The sequence below is a fragment of the Lolium rigidum genome, chromosome 4 (assembly GCF_022539505.1).
Source record: "Lolium rigidum isolate FL_2022 chromosome 4, APGP_CSIRO_Lrig_0.1, whole genome shotgun sequence".
NCBI lineage: Eukaryota > Viridiplantae > Streptophyta > Magnoliopsida > Poales > Poaceae > Lolium > Lolium rigidum.
This window is the reverse complement of record NC_061511.1, coordinates 167,565,302-167,592,500: the sequence shown is the minus strand read 5'-3', so window position 1 is coordinate 167,592,500 and position 27,199 is coordinate 167,565,302. Positions and strand designations below refer to the sequence as shown.

At 44.5% G+C, this 27,199-nt stretch overlaps 1 protein-coding gene across 1 annotated transcript; it reads right to left on the bottom strand.

Moving 5' to 3' along the window:
• Window positions 1-376: 376 nt before the first annotated feature.
• LOC124647763 lies at window positions 377-6,952 on the bottom strand. The gene is made up of 10 exons (XM_047187643.1): window positions 6,753-6,952; window positions 6,463-6,637; window positions 5,905-6,213; window positions 5,640-5,729; window positions 5,154-5,208; window positions 4,994-5,038; window positions 4,130-4,198; window positions 3,160-3,250; window positions 614-747; window positions 377-438 (listed from the first exon to the last, which is right to left on the bottom strand). The coding sequence occupies exons 1-10, from the start codon at window positions 6,950-6,952 to the stop codon at window positions 377-379; spliced, it is 1,230 nt and encodes a 409-aa protein (XP_047043599.1).
• Window positions 6,953-27,199: the final 20,247 nt, after the last annotated feature.

Here is a 27,199-nt window from a genome sequence, read left to right as displayed (position 1 = left end):
AGGAACCCTCCCCTATCCGATAAGGTTCTACTTAGAAAAGCCTGCATAGTTACCACATGAGGTTGATTCCACAACATAGAAGATAAACAGCACGAAGGCAGATAGGTAGGGCATCACGTTATCTTAACAGCGTAGGAAACAACCCATAGTTGAAGCAGCGCACAACAAGGCACCGATGCAGACACAAGCGAGAAAATATTGTACCATAAGTAAGCGAGCAGAGACATCTGAATGCTATATTATTTTATGTACATGGAAATTACGTACAAACCATGGATACCAGTATCATGCAGTAAGAGCTTCACTAAATATTTTTCAATGCATAGGAGTCCTAAGCAATCTATTTTATGAACACATAAAAAACTCAATTATGGTTTCAGTGGCACACCATGTAGACATCGGCCACCTCTACATCTCTCAACAAATCCCAAATGGTATCTGTGATGATACATGTTAGTGAGCAAGTATCCTGAAGCATCGCAGATTCATTAGGTTGTACTCGTAATTATTTACATGTTTTTGCTGACTGAGAAAAAGCATACCATTGCTCGCAGATTCATCAGGTTGTACTCGTAATTATTTACATGTTTTTGCTGACTGAGAAAAATCATACCATTGCTCTTCTTGAGAAGCAAATCTAAAAGATCAGCATTTGGACAATCCCTTATCATGACTGCATCGATATAGCCATCTGAGGCAGGCATGAACTTCTGCGGCATCGTCCCCAATTCATCATGTGAACCGAACCTGAAAGAAATCAATAAGAACTTGTTACTCGAATTGTGTGAGGCATTACTTTCCAAAGATTTCAAGCTGCTGAGTTAAATACGAATATACAAACATATGTTCACAAATTTATAAAAGCTTTCTATCTTGGGAAGTGATGCGCTGATTCCTTTGATTCTTTTGTGACATGCAACACACTTCCATATGCACTCCAGCTCCATTGTATGAAGGGGCAGTACAATTATTGTCCAACACTTGGAAACAATGGAGATAAGGCATCTGCACCATGATAACAAAAGAAGGTCAAGCTTTAAAATTATTGTTCCCAATATATTTCAAATGTTTCAGTAAGATTAATACTTTTAACAGAGAACATGAGCTCTTCTTTTTAGTAAGAAAGGCATCATTCAATCCAAATTTGCACCTTTTGCATCCGTGCCAACCATCAAACAATAATGTGAACAATAAACACTGAGAACACCACACAACCTAAACATAAATCACAAATTCCATAGGCTGCCCAACTAAGAAGAGACAGGAGGGAGATGGTATACCTAGGGAAAAGTTCAAGATGGCAAGGTTGCTGGCAAGATCACCAAACTCTGGCCGAGGATACCGCACTGCAAGGTGAGCCATTGCTGCAAGAATGCCGTAAGGCCCCACCATCTCCTCATCGTGCACTGACGCAAAACATCTCGCTGACATCTACTGGCCATTCACCTGAGTGAGGGAATGAGATAGTGGAGCACCAAGTCCTCATAATTAATCTATAATAATCATGGATAGTAATCTTTTATTAGTAAGATAACATCAAGAATACACATTAAATAACTATATATATACAATTGCCTAATCCCAAAACTGTGCCTCTGATTTAGCATTTGGATCAACCACCAAACACCAATTTGATGTGTAAGATCAAACAAATTGACGTGCCAACCAAGTACTATAACCAAATCCGTGATTGCACACAAAATCAAAGAGGCGACAAGAAGGATTTTATATACAAAATCCCTGATTGCACATAATGCAATGTTCTTTTCGCAAACCTGCAATGCACCAAAAATGATCAAATTGTTAGCTAATTTCATTTGTTTGTCTCTTTGAGATCCAATGATAAAGAGGCTAATTAATTAAGTGTACATGTTGCTATCTAGACTTTTTTTTTAATTTGGAATATAGTTAGCTTTGCTGCTTTCGATAGGCTTGTCAATGTGAATCTAAAAAATAGGCTTGTCAACTTTAGACAATCCATGATGTGAACACTCTCAAGGCTAGAAATGTGAGCTGTTCGGTGTTCGCTATATGTTTCTTCCATTGCCTCTAAGCTATTGACTATTTAAACAATCTAATTCTGAAAATGCTGACTGTAGTGTCAAATAAGATACTTAAAGAAAAATATCATGGTGATGCAGTGTTAGCTGAAATTAACCTGCAACACGGTGGCTGTTCAGTGACGGAAAAAAAAACCCAGCTTGTTGTTCCATCTTATCTTGCAATGTAGAGTTATTTGCGTTCTTCTAACCTGCGAAGAGGACAAACCATCACAAGCCATTGTAAGCCACGAAAAATCATTTGACCTCAGCAAACAAGCGGAATCAAAAGAATAACTAACAAATGGATATGTCAGTTGCATGAAAAAAAACTGAGACAAAACAATAAATTTCAAGTACATATGACGTCTCTCACAGTTGTGAAGCACAATCAGGAATAAAAAATGATTGTTGATCATGTATGCCATTAGATCAAAAGCTCCATGGAGGTATGAATGATATATTCCTATATTCTCAAATGTGGCCAAGGGCGCACAACATATAGCAGAGTAGAGAATGGATATGCTCCGTTGTAACATGCATGATGGGGAAAGGTCTATTGCCTTCCCTTTAGTTGCTAGTTCCTAACCCTCCTAAAGAACCTACTCATTCAACACAAAATTTTGCATTCATGCATATTTTAGCATTACTGAGGTCATGGATGTATATCTCTGATTATCTCAATACAAGGGGCCACAAAAACTAATATATTCAGATTGTAGGAAAGCATGTCAGAAAAATAAATAGAAACAACAAAGTCTGGAAACCTATGATCACTGTCATTTCTGATATCTTGATTAAAAGTGAGCAGTAATTTTCCAGCTATGCATCAAATGCCAGAAATTGACAATATGAAGCAATATCGATGTTAAAGAGTATAAATGCTTCTTTCTGCTCACCCTCCCTCCTAGTAATTATTTTTATTTCAAGAAATTTTCATGTTGATTCATGCCCTTCAGGCTCACCACGATGAACAAATAAAAATAGCTATGTGTATGAAAAGGCAAAGCACTATCAATTACCAATGCGCCACCGCAATGTCACACAAATATAGTCCTATTAATAAACTAAGGCAGGAGATGATTCATTCCCTAGAGATGAAGAAATAAAAAAAACTCACCTAGAGCTTAGGACCTTCGATGTGTCCATGATGGTGCCTGCAATATCACCTTCAGCATGCAATATCACCTTCAGCAGTGATTCTCCATCACCTAGCCGGAACCAAACATCATCCGGATATCATTTACTAAAACTAAAATATTCACAAAGCATATCAGACCAAGACAACATGATATTTCCTAATATTTTCCTGGACCAAAGCTAGCTAATTACGTAATTCCTAACAAACAAATGTACCCAAATGTTGTAGGACTTATTAATGCCGCAGTCGGCGAACATGCCACGACTGACAAAATCTGCTTCGCAAAAACATCGAGGATCCATTTCCTCGTCTTTTAGTGACTAAGCATCTGTTCACAACAGCAAGAAGAAACATGAGAAAGAGGACACTTTGCATTTGTTCTTATCAGCAGTGAAATCGGACCTAATAAGAATGAAACTAAGCATGTATTCTTAGCAAGAGGAAAGGCACATCACACGTGTATTGATTCTCGTAAGGCACATTGAGATATCAACCGAGAAATGAAATACTAATCATAGATATTGTGATTGCATATAAAATAAACAGATTAGAACTAAATCAATCTGAAGCATAAGACATCCAGTAAAAATTTCAGGGAAAGAATGAAAAATCGCAGGACATGATGGGAAGATGGGGTGTGGATGAGAAGGCTGGATGAAGCTCACCTGGAGGTGCTGGGTACACCCCAAGTGGTAAATACAACATTAGCACCGGCCTTGAGAACTTTCTCAATTCGCTCCTTTGTTATTCAGATTCTGTACGAAAAGCAAGATATTAACATTTAGGTACACTACCGGACACCATTAAATAGAAAATAAACCGATTGTAAAGGATCCATCACAAGAATCAGTATTATACCGAGCATGACAATAGAGCACACGCATTGCAAATTCCTTTGGGAGATCACAAAAAAATCAGTATAATATCGAGAAAATGAACAACCTCCTACATATCTTCTGCAGTTCTCGTGGATCAGATACAAGGACCTGTACACCCATCTGCATCCAGTTTTCAGTCCCTGAAACAAAACAAATGAGGCATTAGAAAATAGAAGCCATGTGCATCTATTGATGCAGAGTCTGGAGCTTTGCTCCTTTATCGAAAAAAAAAACGTGCCTTTCCTTGCATACTCCAACAATTGGGGCGTGTGTTGTAGCTATACAAGTCAATAAATACAAATGCATTAGTGAATCATACCAAAAGAGAAAGAGCGTCACTCGTGCAGGGTTGATTAGCCTACATACTAAAAGTACCATTCCCAGAAAACCATATTGCCCTCTAGAGAGCACACATCCTATATCAAATAAATTTCTCATCTTAACCATAACCATTAAATCAATCGACTATCATATAGTGGAAGTAGGTCAGCAAATACCAAAGAAAACTGCAGCAGAACAGTTTAAGCGAACATGTCCTAGGTTCCCATGACTATCACAAAAACTGCAACTTTTATCTCTCTCTTACTCCACTGACTTTTATCCTAGTAGAATTCCACCTTCAAAAATGTTCAATCCAGCCAAGATCTTGTCAGTACACATGATGTGCACCGGTGGCAGATGTTCGAATATACACAAATAATGAGCATAACTAAAAGCATCATAATTGCTATAGAAGAAATTCAACAAAGAAATAAAACAATTGTGTCTAAGAGCAGGTGATCGAGCAGGTGATCTTGTAGAACTCAAATGACACCTCCAATTGGTTCACCAAGACCTGCTTCAATTGCTAAAACAAAGAGAGGAAATTAAATCAAACGAGCGGTGTTGAGCATATGCTCAGCTATGATGAAGATCAAAAGAGCACATCAACTCACCTTGCGGCCTTCCTTCCCAGTCGTAGCGCATGATGAGCACTTGATCTACACATCACATATAGTGTGAGAAAAGCGATTGAACAACCTCGTAGAGAAGATGACATGACGCCACCTACATGTACAAAAGAAATTTCAATTCGAGTCAGACATTACAACAAACATGTGGTGGGGAAACCAAAAGGCAGTTTCGCCACCTCTTTAGCCAGGATCACATCCTGTGATACAAGAGAAAGAACAAAACCACTTCTAAAAATCAAAAAATAGAGAGGAGAAGGGCCGGCGTTGATTGCCTACCTTGCCGGGGCGAGAGCACCAACCACTGCCAGGATGAATAGTTGCAGGCCACTTGCCTTTTCATCCAACACCTTGCAAGCATATTTCACTAAGCATATACAATTGTCCAAAATAACAGGGTGATACTAACCAAAAGAAGGCATCAAAAAGCCCATTCAATCTCAACCTTGAAATTGACCAAAAGAAGGGCGCCATGGACATACTCCTCAGCTCACACTCCCTCCTCCTATGTGCCAAAATTTGTGCACCCGCTAATCATCAGCTGCAAAATCGCACATCTGTAGACCCTCATTTACGATCGAACACATTAGAAATTTCTCATTTAGCAAACTGCTGATGCAGAAGATCTCACCTTGGCAATAAGAATGCGCAATGCAAGCAATGACTCCTTTCTAAGACCTCCACTGCCTCGGTGACCTCTTGCTGCCTCAATATCTGATGACTTCCATATGAAAACATACCAAATTAGAGCACCATCTTACGAGCACATGATTCTTACAGAACGTGTGTGCACAAATAATATAATAACTGGATAGCAAAGGTACTGTATCAACAAAAGAACAAGTGACAGTAGAAAAGAGAAGTTCCATTCGCAAATTCAGGAACAAATACTATACTTGAAGAAGAAGTGAAAGCCAGTGTCCCACAGTAACTGAAGCATATTGAGATTGCAGGAATGCAAGCAAGCACTCGTCTTGTTTCGCAGAGTGCTTTTGGTGAGCCACACTACAAACTTCCAAACGTATAATGGTGGGGGTTGTAGGCAACACAGTTGCTTGCTTACACGAACAGGACTTATCCGAGCATGATTGTAACTGCAGAATCATGGATCTGAAACATCTAATGATGCCTAGGCGGAATTCCTCTGAAGCCTCGGTGGGCGAAAGCATTGCCCCAGGAGTCAACTTCTTCAGTAACGTAGCCATCTAGCACAGCAAACAAAAATATATGAAAATATGTGGAAAACTGGGTGGATTCAACAACAACAAAGAACCCACACGATGTACCCAACATGTGCTTAAAGGGGAAATATAGTTTGCTCTTTTATACGGTCCATGGTTGTTCGAAAATAAAATTTCCAAAACAAAGTCTTAGTAGGCAGCTACTTCGCAGGTTCTAGTTAGGATCCTAGAGACCAGACTACACTGCACAATCAAGTTAGCGGAATTAATCACCTGATTGACTGAGGTGAGGCGGCATTTGGAGAGGAGAACCTCAAGGCAGGCGAGCCCGCCTTCAGCAACGGCATCAGTGATGTCAGACTCCCCGACGCCCTGCCCGGCTGCCTTGCCTTCCTTCCTGCACAGCACCGCTGCATCCAGGAGCATGAGCAATGGAAACACCGTATATCTAGAGAAAAGCACATGGAATCAAGATTAGATCACGAACCTGAGAAGCACGCGCACACACAAAATTACCATCTCTAGTCATCAAGCAGCAGAGGGGGAGGGGAGATGTATACTACTCGAAGCAGAGCTGCAAGGCAGGGGCGGTGGCGGAGCGGAGGAGGGCAGCCATGGCACGGAGGGAGGTGGCGGCGGCGGAGTTGGAGGCGGGGCCGCGGCTGCGGAGGACGTCGAGGAGGGCGGTAGTGTGAGGCTTGAGCTGGGCGAAGACGGCGGCTAGGGTTTCGTCGGAGGCCGCCGCCGAGCATACGTCGGCCATGGTGTGGAGGAGCCGCGACGGCGGCGTCGACCCGAGGCGGCGCCCGCCCACCTCCACATCGCACGACGACGCACGTGACCGGCTGTGACCGTCGCCTGCCGGCGCTCCAGCGCCCCGCGGCTGCTCCCCGGCCCGCGCTGCCGGCCGCCTCCGCGACGTGCTCTTGCAGAAAACCGGAGGAACGGGCGCGCCGCCACGGTTAGGGAGGAGAAGAGACGAGGGTTGCAGAGGAGAGGACGGACGGGGATTGGGGATTGAATCGGGGACTCGCGATCTAGGTTTTCACCATCCTCCGCGGCTGGAGACCGAAGGCGACGCGAACGAGCACCTGTGGCTGTCTCTGACCGTCGGGCCTCGTATGTAGCTGGTCCCATGCGTCATGGACTCCATGGGAAGCTGAGCGAGTAAGGAAAAAAATTACCGATCGAACGGCTGTAGTGAAAAGTGGGATGTGGCTGGGCAAAACCAACGATCCAGATTGATTTGCCCCTCTCAGATGGCCTGGTTGGCCGGGTAGTATTAGAACATTTATAAGAGAAATTTGGTTGGAAAAGGAAAATGCCTCATATGTCTTGGATAATTTGACACTTGGCAATTGTTTTGAGCTCTCAAGTATGATTAAGTTTTTTTCATGTAGTTTAAACCTATTAGTGGAGAACTACTGTAGAGCTTGTTGAAATTGGTTTGCATAATTAATCTCTCTTAAGGTCTAGATATTTTCTGGTAAAAGTGTTTGAGCAACAAGGAAGATAGTGTAGAGTATTATAATGCTTGCAATATGTTCTTATGTAAGTTTTGCTGTACCAGTTCATACTTGTGTTTGCTTCAAACAACCTTGCTAGCCTAAACCTTGTATCGAGAGGGAATACTTCTCATGCATCCAAAATACTTGAGCCAAAACCTATGCCATTTGTGTCCACCATACCTACATACTATGTGGTATTTCCTGCCATTCCAAAGTAAATTGCTTGAGTGCTACCTTTAAACAATTCAAAATGCTTCTCAATTTGTGTTAATGTTTTATAGCTCATGAGGAAGTATGTGGTGTTTATCTTTCAATCTTGTTGGGCAACTTTCACCAATGGACTAGTGGCTTCATCCGCTTATCCAATAATTTTGCAAAAAGAGTTGGCAATGGGATTCCCAGTCCCAAATTAATTAACAAAAATAGACACTCCTCCATGGTATGTGATTGTTGGACGGCACCCGAAGGATTCGGTTAGCCATGGCTTGAGAAAGCAAAGGTTGGGAGGAGTGTCATCATAATAAAACTAAAATAAAAAGGCACTCCTTCATGGTATGAGATTGTTGGCAGGCACCCGAGGATTCGGTTAGCCATGGTTTGTGAAAGAAAGGTTGGAAGGAGTGCCACCCAAAAATAAAAATAATTCATGGGAGCCGCTCTTGAAGGTTTGTCCGGCAAGGGGGTTAGAGTGCCCACTACCATTCGTTGACAACAACAAACACCTCTCAAAACTTTACTTTTATGCTCTCTTTATGTTTTCAAAACCAAAGCTCTAGCACAAATATAGCAATCGATGCTTTCCTCTTTGAAGGGCCATTCTTTTACTTTATGTTGAGTCAGTTTACCTACTTCCTTCCATCTTAGAAGAAAACACTTGTGTCAACTGTGCATTGATTTTTACATACTTGCATATTTGCATTCATCATATTACTTTGTGTTGACAATTATCCATGAGATATGCATGTTACAAGTTGAAAGCAACCGCTGAAACTTATATCTTCCTTTGTGTTGTTTCGATGCCTTTACTTTGAACTTATTGCTTTATGAGTTAACTCTTGTGCAAGACTTTTGATACTAGTCTTGAAGGTATTATTCATGAAAAGTTTTGCTATATGTTATCTATTTGTTAGCAACTATAGATCATTGCCTTGAGTCACTTCATTCATTTCATATGCTTTGTAATAGTATGATCAAGGTTATGTAAGTAGCATGTCACTACAGAAATTATTCTTTTTATCGTTTACCTACTCGGGACGAGCAGGAACTAAGCTTGGGGATGCTGATACGTCCCCGACGTATCCATAATTTCTGTTGTTCCATGCTTGTTTTTTGACAATACTTACATGTTTTGCTTGCACTTTATAATTATTTCATGCATTTTCCGGAACTAACCTATTAACAAGATGCCACAGTGCCAGTTCTGTTTTCTGCTGTTTTTGGTTCCAGAAAGGCTGTTCGGGCAATATTCTCGGAATTCGACGAAACGAAGACCAAACCTCCTATTTTTCCCGGAAGCGTCCAGAACACCGAAGAAGAGTCGGAGAGGGGCCAGAGGGCCACCACACCATAGGGCGGCGCGGCCTGGCCTGGGCCCGCGCCGGCCTGTTGTGTGGCGCCCCCAGGTGCCCCCCTGCGCCGCCTCTTCGCCTATAAAATCCCTTTCGACCTAAAAACACCGTACCAAAAGACGAAACTCCGTAAAAGACTCCGGGGCGCCGCCACCATCGCGAAACTCCATTCGGGGACGAAGTCTCGTCCCGGCACCCTGCCGGGGCGGGGAAGTGCCCCCGGAAGCCATCTCCATCAACGCCATCGCCTCCACCATGCTCCGTGAGTAGTTCCCCCATGGACTACGGGTTCTAGCTGTAGCTAGTTGGTATTCTCTCCCCCATGTACTTCAATACAATGATCTCATGAGCTGCCTTATATGATTGAGATTCATCTGATGTAATCGGTGTTGTGTTTGTCGGGATCCGATGGATTGTTACGTTATGATTGTCTATCTACAAAGTTTATGAAGTTATTGTTGCTGCAATCTTGTTATGCTTAATGCTTGTCACTAGGGCCCGAGTGCCATGATCTTAGATTTGAGCTCTATACTTATTGCTTAGATTGTATCTACAAGTTGTATGCACATGTCACCGTCCGGAACCAAAGGCCCCGAAGTGACGAAATCGGGACAACCGGAGGGGATGGCGGTAATGTGAGGATCACATGTTTTCACGGAGTGTTAATGCTTTGCTCCGGTGCTCTATTAAAAGGAGTACCTTAATATCCGAGTAGTTTCCCTTGAGGCCCGGCTGCCACCGAGCTGGTAGGACAAAAGATGTTGTGCAAGTTTCTCATTGCGAGCACGTATGACTATATATGGAAAACATGCCTACATGATTAATGATCTTGATATTCTGTCTTAATGCTATTTCAATCCTATCAATTGCCCGACTGTAATTTGTTCACCCAACACTTGTTATTGGAGAGTTACCACTAGTGTAGATAGCTGGGAACCCCGGTCCATCTTTCATCATCATATACTCGTTCTACATGTCATTGGAAGTAGTATCAACTATCTTCTGGTGCCATTGCTCTCATATTGTTATTACTGCTGCTGTGTTACTGTTACTATTGCTCTCATATCACTGCTACTTTCACATCACCCTTGTTGCTAGTGCTTTTCCAGGTGCAGCTGAATTGACAACTCAGTTGTTAAGGCTTATAAGTATTCTTTACCTCCCCTTGTGTCGAATCAATAAATTTGGGTTTTACTTCCCTCGAAGACTAACGCGATCCCCTATACTTGTGGGTCATCACCAGCTACTTCCAAGGAAGGTGAAGAGCCAAGCCCTAGCACGGTCCATGGTCCACTCCAGCGTCTCAAGGCTTTGCTCTCCTCCTCAGTTGAGACCCTGGTTGAAAACCCCGAGGCAGTCAAGGGTATCCTCGAAGACATCCAGCCCCATCTCCCGGTGACACTGCAGGTTAAGCTTTGGCCAGCTGTGACTTTGTCGGTCTTCAGGTCAAGGGTGCAGTCGGCTCGTCAAAGAATTATTCTTCGTCGCGCCCAGCTTCCGTTGAGAGCCGATATTGCAGACAAGTGTCAACGGCTCAACGAGAAGAAGGCCGCTTTGGACGCCAAAACCGACACTTCTGCCAATAGTGCCGAACTCGAGATCCTGCGCAAGGAATTGGAGAACCTTGAAAAGAGGGTCAGGGAGACCAAGCAACTTATCCAAGACAAGGAAACCCTCATTGCTCGCTCTCAAGAGGAAGCAAAAGGCCTCACGGCCGATCTGAAGACCGATCTGGCTGAAATTCGTGCCCTGAGCAGTCGGTGGTGACGGGCAAAGACGAGGACGACGAGGCTGAGATCGCCGAGGTGGATCGAATCCGTGCCGACGCCCTTCACGCCCTCAACGCGTTTCTTCAGTAGAGCCTCGCTGTGTAAACTGATAAATGTTTTGCTGGACTTGCCTAAAGTCGATGGCTGTGCATCGGCTTTTTACATTCTGAAGTCGATGTCTATGCATCGGCTATGATTTTTTTTTACTGGCCGATTTTTCTATCGGCCCCCAATATTTCACTGCACATGTATCGCACATGCTCCTCTGATTAGGTGCCCCCCCGAGCCGAATCTGCCAGGTAACTGCGGATATCGGCTCTGTAGTTAGCCAAGGCACTATATTTGAACGTCGGCTCCGTTAGGACCAATGTTGACTTCTTCCAGCTCATCAGCCAACGTAAACCCGTTGCTCGTTAGATCGACGTTGAAAACAGGCAAAACGTATGGTGAGGATAATTTTGGCCGATTGCTGAAATCGGCCTCCATGTTGATTGACTCGCTCAATGAAGGTTTTGCAATGTTCGTCCGTAGATTTTTGGGGCCGATCACAAGGATCGGCCTCGCCACGTTCGTCCATAGATTTGTTCTTGCTATACGGTCAGGCCGGTGGATAAGACCAGCCTAACCCCGTCCTTCGTCACGTCGATGCGCTCGCAGTCGTCCAAATTGATGCATGAGAGTGGCTCTTGGCCTGTCGTCTCCCAAACGTTCATGCCAGCCGTTGAAATCTCGGCTGAGTCATCCGCGTGGACGACCTCTAGTTCATCTCCATCCCACTGTATTAAGCATTGGTGCATCGTGGATGGAATGCAACAGTTGGCGTGGATCCAATCTCTCCCTAGCAGGACAGCATAGGTGCTCTTACTATCGACAATAAAGAACGTCGTAGGGATGGTTTTCCTTCCTACGGTCGGATCCACGTTCGAGAACACCTTGTGCGTCGGATGCTTGGCCGTTGAAATCGCTCGGTGTAACGTTGGTCTTGATCAGGTCCGAGCTAGAGCGTCCCAACCGACGTAGCATGGAGTATGGCATAATGTTGACTGCCGCTCCGGTGTCCACCGAGCATCTTGTTGACGGGCTGCCCATTGATATAACCTCGCAAGTACAGGGCCTTCAGGTGTCTGTAGCTTCTTTCTCGTGGCTTCTCAAAGATAACTGGTCGTGGGCCGCAGTCAAGTTGTGCCACAGGTGCTTCGTCTAATCCTGGAGCACTAAACTCCGTCGGAAGGATGAACACCATGTTTGTGCCAGCCGATGTCTCATCATCGGCTTTCTTTTGTCTGGGGCGCCACTCTTTCTTTTGTGGCCGTCCTTCTTCGTCCAGAGTTCGCTGAATTTTCGCGGCCAGATCAGGCCGCGCCTTCCTTAACGTGCGCAGGTATAACCTTTCGGCTTCCTCCAAACCACGTAGTCGCTCGAACCCTACGCTTTTGGGAACGGCTGAGTCCATCGGGGCACCACCTTGGCCGGTGGTACTTATCTTCTTCTTCTTCATCATCGTCTTCTAATTCCTCGAGATCTTCCACCCGAGAGGACTCAGCGTGCTTGTTCCGAGGCGGGAGAGGCTCTAGACGTTTGAACACGGACACGTTAGCTGCATCCTTCTTATTTTGTCTACATTCTGGGCAGTTGCCGATTGTAGGCAATCGGCTCATTCCTGAATCCCAGCAGTGTCTGAAGAAGGGACAGTCCCAGTGCCTATCCACGTCGTCTTGCTCTCTTGACTTTTCCTTGGTGTGGCGCTCATATGTCTCCTCATCGCGATCATGCCGACGATGTCTCCTGGCGTCCCTGCTAGCCAGACGATCTCTTTCGTCATCGTTGTCGTATCATCGGCGTTGGTCGTATTGACTCACGTATTTGCTGAGGAGGTGATCAGAGAGAGGTCGCTGATATCTCACATTCTTCACTTCTCCCTCGCGTGATGTAGCGCTTGCCATCGTGCCGGAGCCGATCGCGTGGAACGGCTTCCTCTTTGTCGTTGTCATGAGAGCAGCTGCCCTCGTCTCTATCCTTGCCAGGGTGGTGCACAGGTCCTACCATGTTGATGTTGAACGAGAAACCTGACCGGCACCTCCCAGGGTAAGTGCACTCCACCATGTTAACGGCGGGGAAGGGGTGCGTGTCGAATTTCATGGCGTACTAGCTAAAAATTAGCCGCCCTTGTTCTACCGCCATTTGGATCTGCTGACGCCACACCCTGCAGTCGTTGGTGGCATGGGTGAACGTTTTATGCCACTTGCAGTATGGCTTTCCGTTCAGCTCCTGAGCCGTGGGGATCTTGTGGCCTTCGGGTACCTTTAGCTGCTTCTCCTTAAGTAAGAGGTCGAAAATTTGCTCAGCCTTGGTTACGTCGAAGTCAAACCCTCTTGGAGGACCTTGTGGTTTAACCCACTTGCAGGACACGGGGCTTGCCCCCCGAGTCCATTCAGCCACTACTACCTCTTGATCTCCCGCAGAGCCTTCATCTTCATCTGCCTCAACCAGGACCACCGCACGCTTGAATTTATCCTGGTATACCTCTGGGTGGCGCTGTTCATATAATGACAGCTTCTGCACCATGTGCGCCAGTGAAGGGTAGTCCGCTTGGGAGGCCACATCCTTGATCGGTGATGCGAGACCCACCACCGCCAACTCGACTGCTTCTTTTTCAGTCACACGAGCCGAATAGCATCGGTTCCTAACGGTCCTGAAGCGTGGATGTATTCTGATACCGTTTCTCCGCGCTTCTGTCGTACTTGTGCTAGATCGGCAATGCCAGCCTCGGAAGCGTCTGAGTGATACTGCATGTGGAACTGCTCTTCCAACTGCTTCCAAGTCCGGATTGAGTCTGGTGGCAGCGATGTGTACCACCCGAAAGCCGATCCTGTGAGGGACCGTGCGAAGAACCTCACACGCAGCTCATCCGATGCTGAGATCGTGCCCGAGCTGTGCCAAATATCGGCTCACATGCTCGATTGAGCTGGAACCATCCGATCCACTAAACTTGGAGAATTCAGGGAGCCGATATTTGGGTGGTAGCGGGATCAACTCGTACTCGTTGGGGTACGGCTTGGAATAGCCGATTGCCCTCCTTTTCGGCACCATGCCGAACTGGTCTCTCAAGATTGTGTCGATCCGATCCGCGGTGTCGGCTGCAGGAGTCGAACTCTGAAGATTCGCCGGAGTGGCATACTTAGCCAGCCACGCTTGCTTCTCAAGCTCTGAGCCAACTGCAGGAGTTGAGCTCTGGAGGTTCGTCGGAGTGGCATACTTAGCTAGCCACGTCTGCTTCTCAAGATCTGTTCCCGAAGTTCCTCCTGTCTGTTCCGAAGTCCCTGCTGTTGCGATCCGGTTCGTGAGTGCCCGATTCATTGCGGTCGGCACGTATGTGCACGTGTATCCGTGAGGGATCTCCTTAGGTGCCTCATGCAAGAAGCTGGTAATCACTAGGGTCACCACCGATCTTGTAGACGACGTATGCCGGTGAACTCGGCACTTACGGTGCTGCCAACGCAAATGGTAGCGGTGGTCGGGACTCGGAGTGGCATCTCTCCTTGGTGAGTCCCTAGAGCTGGTCCCGACGGAGAGTACTGATGCCTCATGATTTCCTGGATCACCCGAAGAGCGACACGCTCCAAAGTGCTCACCAGGCTCTCAGAATGGCGGTGCAGCGAATGAGCTACCATGAAGTTAATCTCCTGACGCAGAGACCTGGTGCGTTCTTCTGACGGGGTGGACAGATCCACTCCATCGAGCGCGCCTTCAGGTGAGAACCCCTTCCACCAGATGCCGTGTGAGCGGGTTCTCTGGAAAGAGCCGATGATGTCAGCTTCGAGGATAGCTTTGACTTCGTCATACTTCTTCTTGAGCTCCTCAGTCAGATCCTCGTACGTGACTGGAGTACCTTCCGCCATCTCAGATGTAGACGGCGATGCAGTTGATGTCGAAGACTGTCCCACTGGGCATGCCAGAATGTGTTGCGGTCAGAAACCCACCGGCGAGCAGCGACGGGCAACACAGTAGAGCCGGGAGGCTCCCAGGACTGCGGGCTGGCCCTGGTCCCTCGAGCGACGGCCCGCAAAGACTCGGCACGCACGTCCGATGCTGGTGCAAGGGCGTGCCACCTAACCTATACCTGGTCAGGAAGGTGATGAATTTGCCTCGCTTAGTTTCCTGCATGGCATACACGTAAACATTAAATACGAGCCTCGATCGGCTCTCAGGTTGTCCTGTGAATCGGCTCAAGGAGCCGATCCTCCCATGATTCGTACAAGGTGTACGATCACATGGTGGTTCTGCTTGATCAATATAAAGCTAAAACGACCTACTACGATTTAGGGTTTTCACCACATAATCGGAACATCCTACGCGTGATTGAGCCTGGCGGCCACACACGGTGATCATAAACCGACCCTAGACAAGGCCTAAAAACCAACATGAAGTTGATCCCCGGAACATCCTGTCTAGGGCTAGCAAACTACACCCTACGTGCCACTGGATCCTTCAACCCGTTTGTAAGGCCTAACTATGCAGATATTAAACTAATCCTTGAAGAACAAGGAGCAATCATAACGGATCGGATCTACTAAATAATGATCAAGCGAGGTGCCGCCCTTACACCTAAGATAGGTGTAAGGGCGGCTAGATGTCTAAGGGTTGCACAGACGAAAGCATATGATACGATGAAACAATGCTAACCCTAACACATCTATGATAACTACGTTGCTCGCCATCAATAAGGCTTCAGCACGAGCAACACATGAACAGCGAATAAACGTGTACTGCCTAGATCGCAAGATGCGATCTAGGCAGCATGATGCTTACCCGGAAGAAACCCTCGAGACAAGGGAGTTGGCGATGCGCCTAGATTGGTTTGTGGTGAACGTGATTGTTGTTTATTCCAGTAACCCTAGATACATATTTATAGTCCGAAGACTTTCTAACGTGGGAATAATCCCAACCGTGCACGAGCCAAATTCTATCTAACCGACACGTATCCTACTATATTTACAGATACACGGGCAAACTAGCCCAAACTTTGTATACAAGGCTGATTCATGTATTTCTTCCATATATATTCTTCAAGCCCATCTTAATCGCGGCCCACCTCTGATCCGGTCAAATTCTGGTGATAACTGATGTCTACGGGAGCTTCTATTCTTGTAGACAGTGTTGGGCCTCCAAGAGCAGAGGTTTGTAGAACAGCAGCAAGTTTCCCTTAAGTGGATCACCCAAGGTTTATCGATCTCAGGGAGGAAGAGGTCAAAGATATCCCTCTTATGCAACCACTGCAACCACAAAGCAAGAAGTCTCTTGTGTCCCCAACACACCTAATAGGTGCACTAGTTCGGCGAAGAGATAGTGAAATACAGGTGGTATGAATAAGTATGAGCGGTAGTAACGGCGTGTAGTTGATCGTGGTAATATGGTAGCGGTAGTAACGCAGCAGTAGTAACGCGATAGAAACGAGTAAACAAGCAGCGATAGCGATATTTAGGAACAAGGCCTAGGGATTAGACTTTCACTAGTGGACACTCTCAACTTTGATCACATAACAGAATAGATAAATGCATACTCTACACTCTTGTTGGATGATGAACACATTGCGTAGGATTACACGAACCCTCAATGCCGGAGTTAACAAGCTCCACAATTCAATGTTCATATTTAAATAACCTTAGAGTGCAAGAAAGATCAACACGACTAAACCAAGTACTAACACAGCATGCACACTTGTCACCTTCACACTATGTAGGAGGAATAGATCACATCAATACTATCATAGCAATAGTTAACTTCACAATCTACAAGAGATCATGATCATAGCATACGCCAAGTACTAACACGGATGCACACACTTGTCACCATTACACCGTGTAGGAGGAATAAAACTACTTTAATAACATTGCTAGAGTAGCACATAGATAAATTGTGATACAAAACACATTGCAATCATAAAGAGATATAAATAAGCACTTCACTACGCCATTCATAACGGTGAGTAAGTATTCGTGAAATATAGCCTAAGAGACCCACACGGTGCACACACTGTCACCTTTACACACGTGGGACAAGGAGTCTCCGGAGATCACATAAGTAAAACTCACTTGACTAGCACAATGACATCTAGATTACAAGCATCATCATATGAATCTCAATCATGTAAGGCAGCTCATGAGATTATGGTATTGAAGTACATAGGAGAGAGATGAACCACATAGCTACCGGTACAGCCCCGAGCCTCGATGGAGAACTACTCCCTCCTCATGGGAGCAGCGGCGGTGATGAAGATGGCGATGGAGATGGCAGCGGTGTCGATGGAGAAGCCTTCGGGGGCACTTCCCCGCTCCGGCGGGGTGCGGAACGAGAGACTCCTGTCCCCCAGATCTTGGCTTCGCGATGGCGGCGGCTCTGGAAGGTTTCTGTGGGTTTCGTCCTTCGTAATAGGGTTTTCGCGACGGAGGCTTTAAATAGGCGGAAGGGTAGCGTCAGAGGGTCGAAGAGGCGGCGACACCATAGGGCGGCGCGGCCAGGGCCTGGGCCGCGCCGGCCTATGGTCTGGGGGCCCAGTGCCCCCTCTCGCGGTCCCTCTCGTGTGTTACGGATGCTTCCGGTGAAAATAGGAACCCGGGTCTTGATTTCGTCCGATTCCGAGAATATTTCGTTACTAGGATTTACGAAACCAAAAATAGCGAGAAAACGAGAGCGGCACTTCGGCATCTTGTTAATAGGTTAGTTCCGGAAAATGCACGAATATGACATATAATGTGTACAAAACATGTAGATATCATCAATAATGTGGCATGGAACATAAGAAATTATCGATACGTCGGAGACGTATCAGCATCCCCAAGCTTATTTCTGCTTGTCCCGAGCAGGTAAAACGATAACAAAGATAATTTCTGAAGTGACATGCCATCATAAACTTGATCATATTGTAAACATATGTAATGAATGCAGCGATCAAAACAATGGTAATGACATGAGTAAACAACTGAATCATAAAGCAATGACTTTTCATGAATAGCACTTTCGAGACAAACATCAATAAGTCTTGCATAAGAGTTAACTCATAAAGCAATAAATCAAAGTAAAGGTATTGAAGCACAACAAAGGAAGATTAAGTTTCAGCGGTTGCTTTCAACTTGTAACATGTATATCTCATGGATAATTGTCAACATAGAGTAATATAACAAGTGCAATAGGCAAGTATGTAGGAATCAATGCATAGTTCACACAAGTGTTTGCTTCTTGAGGTGGAGAGAAATAGGTAAACTGACTCAACATAAAAGTAAAGAGAATGGTCCTTCAAAGAGGAAAGCATCGATTGCTATATTTGTGCTAGAGCTTTTATTTTGAAAACATGAAACAATTTTGTCAACGGTAGTAATAAAGCATATGAGTTATGTAAATTATATCTTACAAGTTGCAAGCCTCATGCATAGTGTACTAATAGTGCCCGCACCTTGTCCTAATTAGCTTGGACTACCGGATCTTTGCAATGCACATGTTTTAACCAAGTGTCACAATGGGGTACCTCCATGCCGCTCTGTACAAAGGTCTAAGGAGAAAGCTCGCATTTTGGATTTCTCGCTTTTGATTATTCTCAACTTAGACATCCATACCGGGACAACATGGACAACAGATAATGGACTCCTCTTTAATGCATAAGCATGTGGCAACAATTATTATTCTCATATGAGATTGAGGATATATGTCCAAAACTGAAACTTCCACCATGAATCATGGTTTTAGTTAGCGGCCCAATGTTCTTCTCTAACAATATGCATGCTCCAACCATAAAGGTGGTAGATCTCTCTTACTTCGGACAAGACGGACATGCATAGCAACTCACATGATATTCAACAAAGAATAGTTGATGGCGTCCCCAGAAGCATGGTTATCGCACAACAAGCAACTTAATAAGAGATAAAGTGCATAAGTACATATTCAATACCACAATAGTTTTTAAGCTATTTGTCCCATGAGCTATATATTGCAAAGGTGAATGATGGAATTTAAAAGGTAGCACTCAAGCAATTTACTTTGGAATGGCGGATAAATACCATGTAGTAGGTAGGTATGGTGGACACAAATGGCATAGTGGTTGGCTCAAGTATTTGGGATGCATGAGAAGTATTCCCTCTCGATACAAGGTTTAGGCTAGCAAGGTTATTTGAAACAAACACAAGGATGAACGGTGCAGCAAAACTCACATAAAAGACATATTGTAAACATTATAAGACTCTACACCGTCTTCCTTGTTGTTCAAAACTCAATACTAGATATTATCTAGACTCTAGAGAGACCAATTATGCAAACCAAATTTTAGCAAGCTCTAAGTGTTTCTTCATTAATAGGTGCAAAGTATATGATGCAAGAGCTTAAACATGAGCACAACAATTGCCAAGTATCACATTATCCAAGACATTATAGCAATTTACTACATGTATCATTTTCCAATTCCAACCATATAACAAATTAACGAAGAAGAAACTTCGCCATGAAAATTAAAAGCTAAGAACACATGTGTTCATATGAACCAGCGGAGCGTGTCTCTCTCCCACACAATCATTTATTCAAACAAAAACAAAAACAAAAACAAACAGACGCTCCAAGTAAAGTACATAAGATGTGACGGAATAAAAATATAGTTTCAGGGGAGGAACCTGATAATTTGTCGATGAAGAAGGGGATGCCTTGGGCATCCCCAAGCTTAGACGCTTGAGTCTTCTTAGAATATGCAGGGGTGAACCACCGGGGCATCCCCAAGCTTAGAACTTTCACTCTCCTTGATCATATTGCATCATACTCCTCTCTTGATCCTTGAAAACTTCCTCCACACCAAACTCGAAACAACTCATTAGAGGGTTAGTGCATAATAAAAATTCACATGTTCAGAGGTGACACAATCATTCTTAACACTTCTGGACATTGCATAAAACTACTTGGACATTAATGGATCAAAGAAATTCATCCAACATAGCAAAAGAGGCAATGCGAAATAAAAGGCAGAATCTGTCAAAACAGAACAGTCCGTAAAGATGGATTTTATTAGGCCACCAGACTTGCTCAAACGAAAATGATCAAATTGAATGAAAGTTGCGTACATATCTGAGGATCACTCACGTAAATTGGCATAATTTTATGAGTTACCTACAGAGAATTAGACCCAGATTCGTGACAGCAAAGAAATGCTGGAGCTGCGCGAGTAATCCAAATCTAGTATCAACCTTTACTATCAAAGACTTTACTTGGCACAACAAAACACAAAAATAAGATAAGGAGAGGTTGCTACAGTAGTAAACAACTTCCAAGACACAAATATAAAACAAATTACTGTAGCAAAATAACACATGGGTTATCTCCCAAAAAGTTCTTTCTTTATAGCCATTAAGATGGGCTCAGCAGTTTTAATGATGCTCGCATGAAAAATAGAGTATGAAGCAAAAGAGAGCATCAAGAAGCAAATTCAAAACAAATTTAAGTGTAACATGCTTCCTATGCATAGGAATCTTGTAAATAAACAAGTTCATGAAGAGCAAAGTAACAAGCATAGGAAGATAAAACAAGTGTACCTTCAAAAATTTCAGCACATAGAGAGGCATTTTAGTAACATGAAAATTTCTACAACCATATTTTCCTCTCTCATAATAACTTTCAGTAGCATCATGAGCAAACTCAACAATATAACTATCACATAAAGCATTCTTATCATGAGTCTCATGCATAAAATTATTACTCTCCACATAGGCATAATCAATTTTATTAGTTGTAGTGGGAGCAAATTCAACAAAGTAGCTATCATTATTATTCTCATCAAGTGTAGGAGGCATAGTATAATCACAACAAAATTTACTCTCCATAGTAGGTGGCACCAAAAGACCACTATCATTATAATCAACATAAATAGGAGGCAAAGTATCATCAAAGAAAATTTTCTCCTCAATGCTTGGGGACTAAAAAGATCATGAAAACCAGCTTCCCCAAGCTTAGAACTTTCTATATCATTATCAACAATGGTGTTCAAAGCGTTCATACTAATATTACTACCAGCATGCAAATAAGATTTCATAGGTTTTTTAATTTTCGCATCAAACAATCCATGTTTTAAATCAGGAAATAGAATAAGAAGCTCATTGTTGTCCATTGTGCCTAACTAGTGTAAACAAGAAACAAAAAGATGCAATTGCAGGATCTAAAGGAAATAGCTTCGAGCACACACACAACGGCGCCAGAAAAGTACGTTACACAGGCCGGTAGTATGAGTGCCTTTTTACCTTTCCTCCCCGGCAACGGCGCCGAGAAAAGTGCTTGATGTCTACGGGAGCTTCTATTCTTGTAGACAGTGTTGGGCCTCCAAGAGCGAGAGGTTTGTAGAACGAGCAGCAAGTTTCCCTTAAGTGGATCACCCAAGGTTTATCGATCTCGGGGAGGAAGAGGTCAAAGATATCCCTCTTATGCAACCACTGCAACCACAAAGCAAGAAGTCTCTTGTGTCCCCAACACACCTAATAGGTGCACTAGTTCGGCGAAGAGATAGTGAAATACGGGTGGTATGAATAAGTATGAGCGGTAGTAACGGCGTGTAGTTGATGGTGGCAATATGGTAGCGGTAGTAGCTGCAGCGATAGTAACGTGATAAAACGAGTAAACAAGCGGCGATAGCGATATTTAGGAACAAGGCCTAGGGATTAGACTTTCACTAGTGGACACTCTCAACTTTGATCACATAACAGAATAGATAAATGCATACTCTACACTCTTGTTGGATGATGAACACATTGCGTAGGATTACACGAACCCTCAATGCCGGAGTTAACAAGCTCCACAATTCAATGTTCATATTTAAATAACCTTAGAGTGCAAGAAAGATCAACACGACTAAACCAAGTACTAACACGGCATGCACCTTGTCACCTTCACACTATGTAGGAGGAATAGATCACATCAATACTATCATAGCAATAGTTAACTTCACAATCTACAAGAGATCATGATCATAGCATACGCCAAGTACTAACACGGATGCACACACTTGTCACCATTACACCGTGTAGGAGGAATAAAACTACTTTAATAACATTGCTAGAGTAGCACATAGATAAATTGTGATACAAAACACATTGCAATCATAAAGAGATATAAATAAGCACTTCACTACGCCATTCATAACGGTGAGTAAGTATTCGTGAAATATAGCCTAAGAGACCCACACGGTGCACACACTGTCACCTTTACACACGTGGGACAAGGAGTCTCCGGAGATCACATAAGTAAAACTCACTTGACTAGCACAATGACATCTAGATTACAAGCATCATCATATGAATCTCAATCATGTAAGGCAGCTCATGAGATTATTGTATTGAAGTACATAGGAGAGAGATGAACCACATAGCTACCGGTACAGCCCCGAGCCTCGATGGAGAACTACTCCCTCCTCATGGGAGCAGCGAGCGGTGATGAAGATGGCGATGGAGATGGCAGCGGTGTCGATGGAGAAGCCTTCGGGGGCACTTCCCCGCTCCGGCGGGGTGCCGGGAACAGAGACTCCTGTCCCCCGGATCTTGGCTTCGCGATGGCGGTGGCTGTGGAAGGTTTCTGTGGGTTTCGTCCTTCGTAATAGGGTTTTCGCGACGGAGGCTTTAAATAGGCGGAAGGGCAGCGTCAGAGGGTCGAAGAGGCGGCGGCACCATAGGGCGGCGCGGCCAGGGCCTGGGCCGCGCCGGCCTATGGTCTGGGGGCCCAGTGCCCCTCTCTGGTCCCTCTCGTGTGTTCTGGATGCTTCCGGTGAAAATAGGAACCTGGGTCTTGATTTCGTCCGATTCCGAGAATATTTCGTTACTAGGTTTCCGAAACCAAAAACGACGAGAAAACGAGAGCTGGCACTTCGGCATCTTGTTAATTGGTTAGTTCCAGAAAATGCACGAATATGACATATAATGTGTACAAAACATGTAGATATCATCAATAATGTGGCATGGAACATAAGAAATTATCGATACGTCGGAGACGTATCAATAACATGGTGTCGATTTCCCCCTCTGGGAGGGAATTTCCCCGGCAGATTTCAGCCTGCCGGAGAGCTCTTTTCTCTCTGGTGTTTTCCGCCCTGCAGAGGCGACTGTGTCTCCTCGTGATTATTCCCTGGAGCTTAGGTTTTCGGGACGAAGAAGTACGCGAAGGAGAGGAGGCCAGAGGGGGCTGTGGGCCCCCTCCCCACAAGGCGGCGCGGCCGAGGCACAGGCCCGCGCCGGCCTATGGGGGGCCCATGGTGGCCCTCCTCGGCTGCTCCTTTTGGCTACCTCCGTCTTCTGGAAAAATAAGATTTTCCGTGTAATTTCCGTCAATTGTTGATCTTCCGAAATATTGCATTCTGACGGTGCTTTTTCCAGCAGAATCCTGACTCCGGTGCGCAATTCTCCAATAATCATGAAACATGCAAAATAGATGAAATAACATAAGTATCATCTCTAAATATGAAATATATCAATGAGTAACAGTAAATTATGATATAAAATAGTGATGCAAAATGGACGTATCAACTCCCCCCAAGCTTAGACTTCGCTTGTCCCCAAGCGAGCCGAACTCGGTAAACAAGACCACATGTTTATGGAGTGAAGAGTCGATAAATCAAATACGGACAAGAAGCATCATATTAATTCACACAAGACATTCTAGTAAACAACTTTCTCATATAATTCAACTTGAAACAAGTAGAAGGTAATCACAAATAAAGGTGCATAGGAAATCATAATTGGTGATGGCAAACTTCGTTCTTGGTCAGAGAACAGTTAACAGATTGTACTTATCTATTGAGCAGCGCTCTTATATTAAAGCTTATAGTAAAACTTGCATACTCAATCATAATAATTTCCTCATAAACATTGATAACCTTCAAAGCTATATTCATTCGGATAAAACTTGTACTGAACAAGGAAGAATAAAAGGCATGATTAAGTAGATCACAGTATAAATGGTTTGATCACAACAACTCAATTGCTTGCTTAAGATAGAGCGAAATAGGTTTACTGACTCAACATAAAGTAAAAGATAGGCCCTCCGCAGAGGGAAGCAGGGATTAAATCATGTGCTAGAGATTTTTAAGTTTTGAGACCATATAAAGAGCATAAAAGTAAAGTTTTGAGAGGTGTTTGTTGTTGTCAACGAATGGTAGTGGGTAATCTAACCCCATTGCCAAACAGACTTCCAAAGAGCGGCTCCCATGACGGACGTTATCTCTACTAGCAAGGTAGATCATCCCTCTTCTCTTTTGTATACACATGTACTTTAGTTTATTTAAGGATGACACTCCTCCCAACCTTTGCTTTCTCAAGCCATGGCTAACCGAATCCTCGGGTGCCTTCCAACATTTCACATACCATGGAGGAGTGTCTATTGCAAAATTAAGTTGCTTACTCATGAATCAGAGCAAAACATGTGAAGAGGGTTATTAATGAGAGTTGATTAATTGAGGCTGGGAACCCCGTTGCCAGCTCTTTTTGAAAATTATAGGATAAGTGGATGAAGCCACTAGTTCATTAGTGAAAGCTGCTCAACAAGATTGAAAGATAAAACACCACATACTTCCTCATGAGCTATAAAACATTGACACAAATAAGAGGTAATAACTTTTGAATTGTTTAAAGGTAGCACATGAAGTATTTACTTGGAATGGCATGGAAATACCACATAGTAGGTAGTTATGGTGGACACTGATGGCATAGGTTTGGTTTAAGGGTTTGGATGCACGAGAAGTATTCCCTCTCAGTACGGGTTTTTGGCTAGCAAGGTTGATTAGCAAGCATAAGAGTTGAGGGAAACAAAAAAATATACATGTGATAGAAACAATCATGCATCTTCCTTGTAAGCACAAACAATTTTAACTTCAGAATACTAAGCTAGGAACTAACAAGAAAGATAATAACATATCTACATGTAATTCCTCTTTTCTACTTAAACTCAAAGTGTTGTTGCTATTGACCAATGCTAAGTTTGCCAAAACCAAATAGATTTACTCAATGCTCCCAAAGTGATACCAATACTAACAACAAGATCAATCATATAATAGAGATTGCAAACTAAAATAAGATGTGCAATATGTAAATGATAAGACTTCTCATTAATATTCCATAACGATAACTCACACCAAGGGATACATAGATAACCAACTAAAGAGAGATACTTCCATACCGCAACACATCTTATATGATAACTTCCCTACTCATGATATGACACTACTTGATAGGAAAAAGGTAAAAGATAGTGATGATGTGATACCGCGGCACCCCCCAAGCTTGGAACAAACCAAGGGGGTGCCAATACCGATGATGAATTACTCCTTCGGCGGTGGTGAATTCTTCCCATCATCAGACTTCCAAGGAAGAGGCTCTCCATCTACAAACGACATCTTGGTCTCTGGAATCCTGAAACTAGCAGCATAACTTATGTGTTTAAACCTATTTTCATACTCACAGTTTTGATTCTGAACATCATAAAGTTGAGCTTGGAGTTTGTTGGTAGTGTCGTGAAGCGAGAAGATATCGTCCCACAGCTTTGCAGTCTCCTTCTTGTGTCCATCAATAAGTTCAGACACGATTTTGTGGAAGATGTCCACTTCACGCTCAGCCATCTTCTTGTAGTTGAAGACCTCTTGTTCTAATTTCTCCACCCTGTCCTCCAAACTTCCTTCTCCTTTAGGACCCCGGACATCTTCAATCTGCAACTCTCCATCTACGAGCAGCAATTCCTTGGGGTGCATCTTCAGCTCGTTCATGTACGGGTTGACGACGTCCTCAATGAAGCTGTCCTTATGTCGTCGTGGTGAACGAGCAGATGCCATAGGATGGCTTAAGTTGGGGCCGAATGGACGTATGAGGATTCGGGGGAGGGTTTGTGATTAGATGGGAAGAACTTCCGGATGCTTTCCTCAAGAATACAACCAAAGGCCGGTATACAAGAAGAGAGACAAGAGGAAGAACTCTTTACTAGATCGCTTGCTTCATTAAACTCAACATGGTTACAAGCTCACCTACAATGATCTCTCGTGTGCTCTTGCTCTCGATCGCGCTTGTAGGAGGCAGTACCCCCTCTCCTTATATAGGGGAGAGGGAGGCTTACACTGGAAGGAACCCTAAGGGCATCTTTGACTAGACAAACTACTTTACAAAGCTACTTTAATCATAGATGACACCGGAGTCCTCTTTAATCAGGAGCGCTGACGTCCTCCGGCTTCTTTGACCGTCACTCTTCTCTTTATCGTCAGCCCTTCGTCAAAAGTTACTTTGCTTAGCTCATCCTTGTCCTCTAGCTCCGGAGAGAATCTTTGACCGGTCTCGCCGACAGGCTCTCCTTTCCGGTATCTTCTTTACCAGGTTCCGGTATACCCCTCTCGGGGATACCGGCTTAGCTCTACTTAGCCAAACTCTTATTCTTAGGTTCCGGTATGAATATTAAACCGGTATCTTGATGGCACAAGCCATCCGGTTTGGCATGCCTTTGGCATACCGGGGGTCATCCCCCCAACATTAGTCTCCGAAGCTGGTATAGCCTGGAGGATTCTATCCTACAGGCCATGCCAGGTTCTTGTTTACTTAGGGTACCGGTTTAATTACTCTTGCCTTGAGCTTAGCTCCGGCACCTTTACCCTTGTTCTTTTTCTTCTCCTTGCAAAGCCTGTTCCGGTATCTCTATTTTCCGGTATCATGTGCCTTTACTGCTTCCTCGGCGAAGTCGAGAATATCTCGGGCCCCGCGCCTGACAGAGACATGCGCACTGTGACGGTTGCGCCAGTGTCAGTTGTCATATCGCTTCGACTCCCGCGCGCTCATTTAATGCAACGCAGCGGATCCCCCTACTTCTTCGGGATCCCGTGTGCGCCTCCGTGTGGCTCCGTGCTTCTTCGCGTGTATTCCTTCGCCACGTGGCGGCCCAAGGCGCGAACCGTCGTGGGTCGCGAGGCGAACCGCCGCGGCCCAGCGGTTCCCTGCCCACTTTCTCTCTCTTATATAAACACAGCCGCCCGTTCCTCTTCATCTTCTTCGCATTCTCCTCCTTCGCGCACAGAGCTCCAAGCCTTTGCGCCACCGCCGTTCTCCGTCCGCCGTCGCTCGTTCAAGCTCCGGCGCCCGGCGAGCTCACGCTGCGCCCCCGTTGGACTTCGCCGTGCGGAGATCTT

Coding starts and splice junctions, on each gene's coding strand:
- LOC124647763 (XM_047187643.1), bottom strand. CDS start 6,952: ATGGCCGACGTATGCTCGGCGGCGGCCTCCGACGAAACCCTAGCCGCC. Junction 6,214..6,462: donor GCCTCACCTCAGTCAATCAG/GTGATTAATTCC, acceptor TTGCTGTGCTAG/ATGGCTACGTTACTGAAGAA. Junction 4,199..4,993: donor CTGGGAAGGAAGGCCGCAAG/GTGAGTTGATGT, acceptor GTTTTGTTTCAG/GGACTGAAAACTGGATGCAG.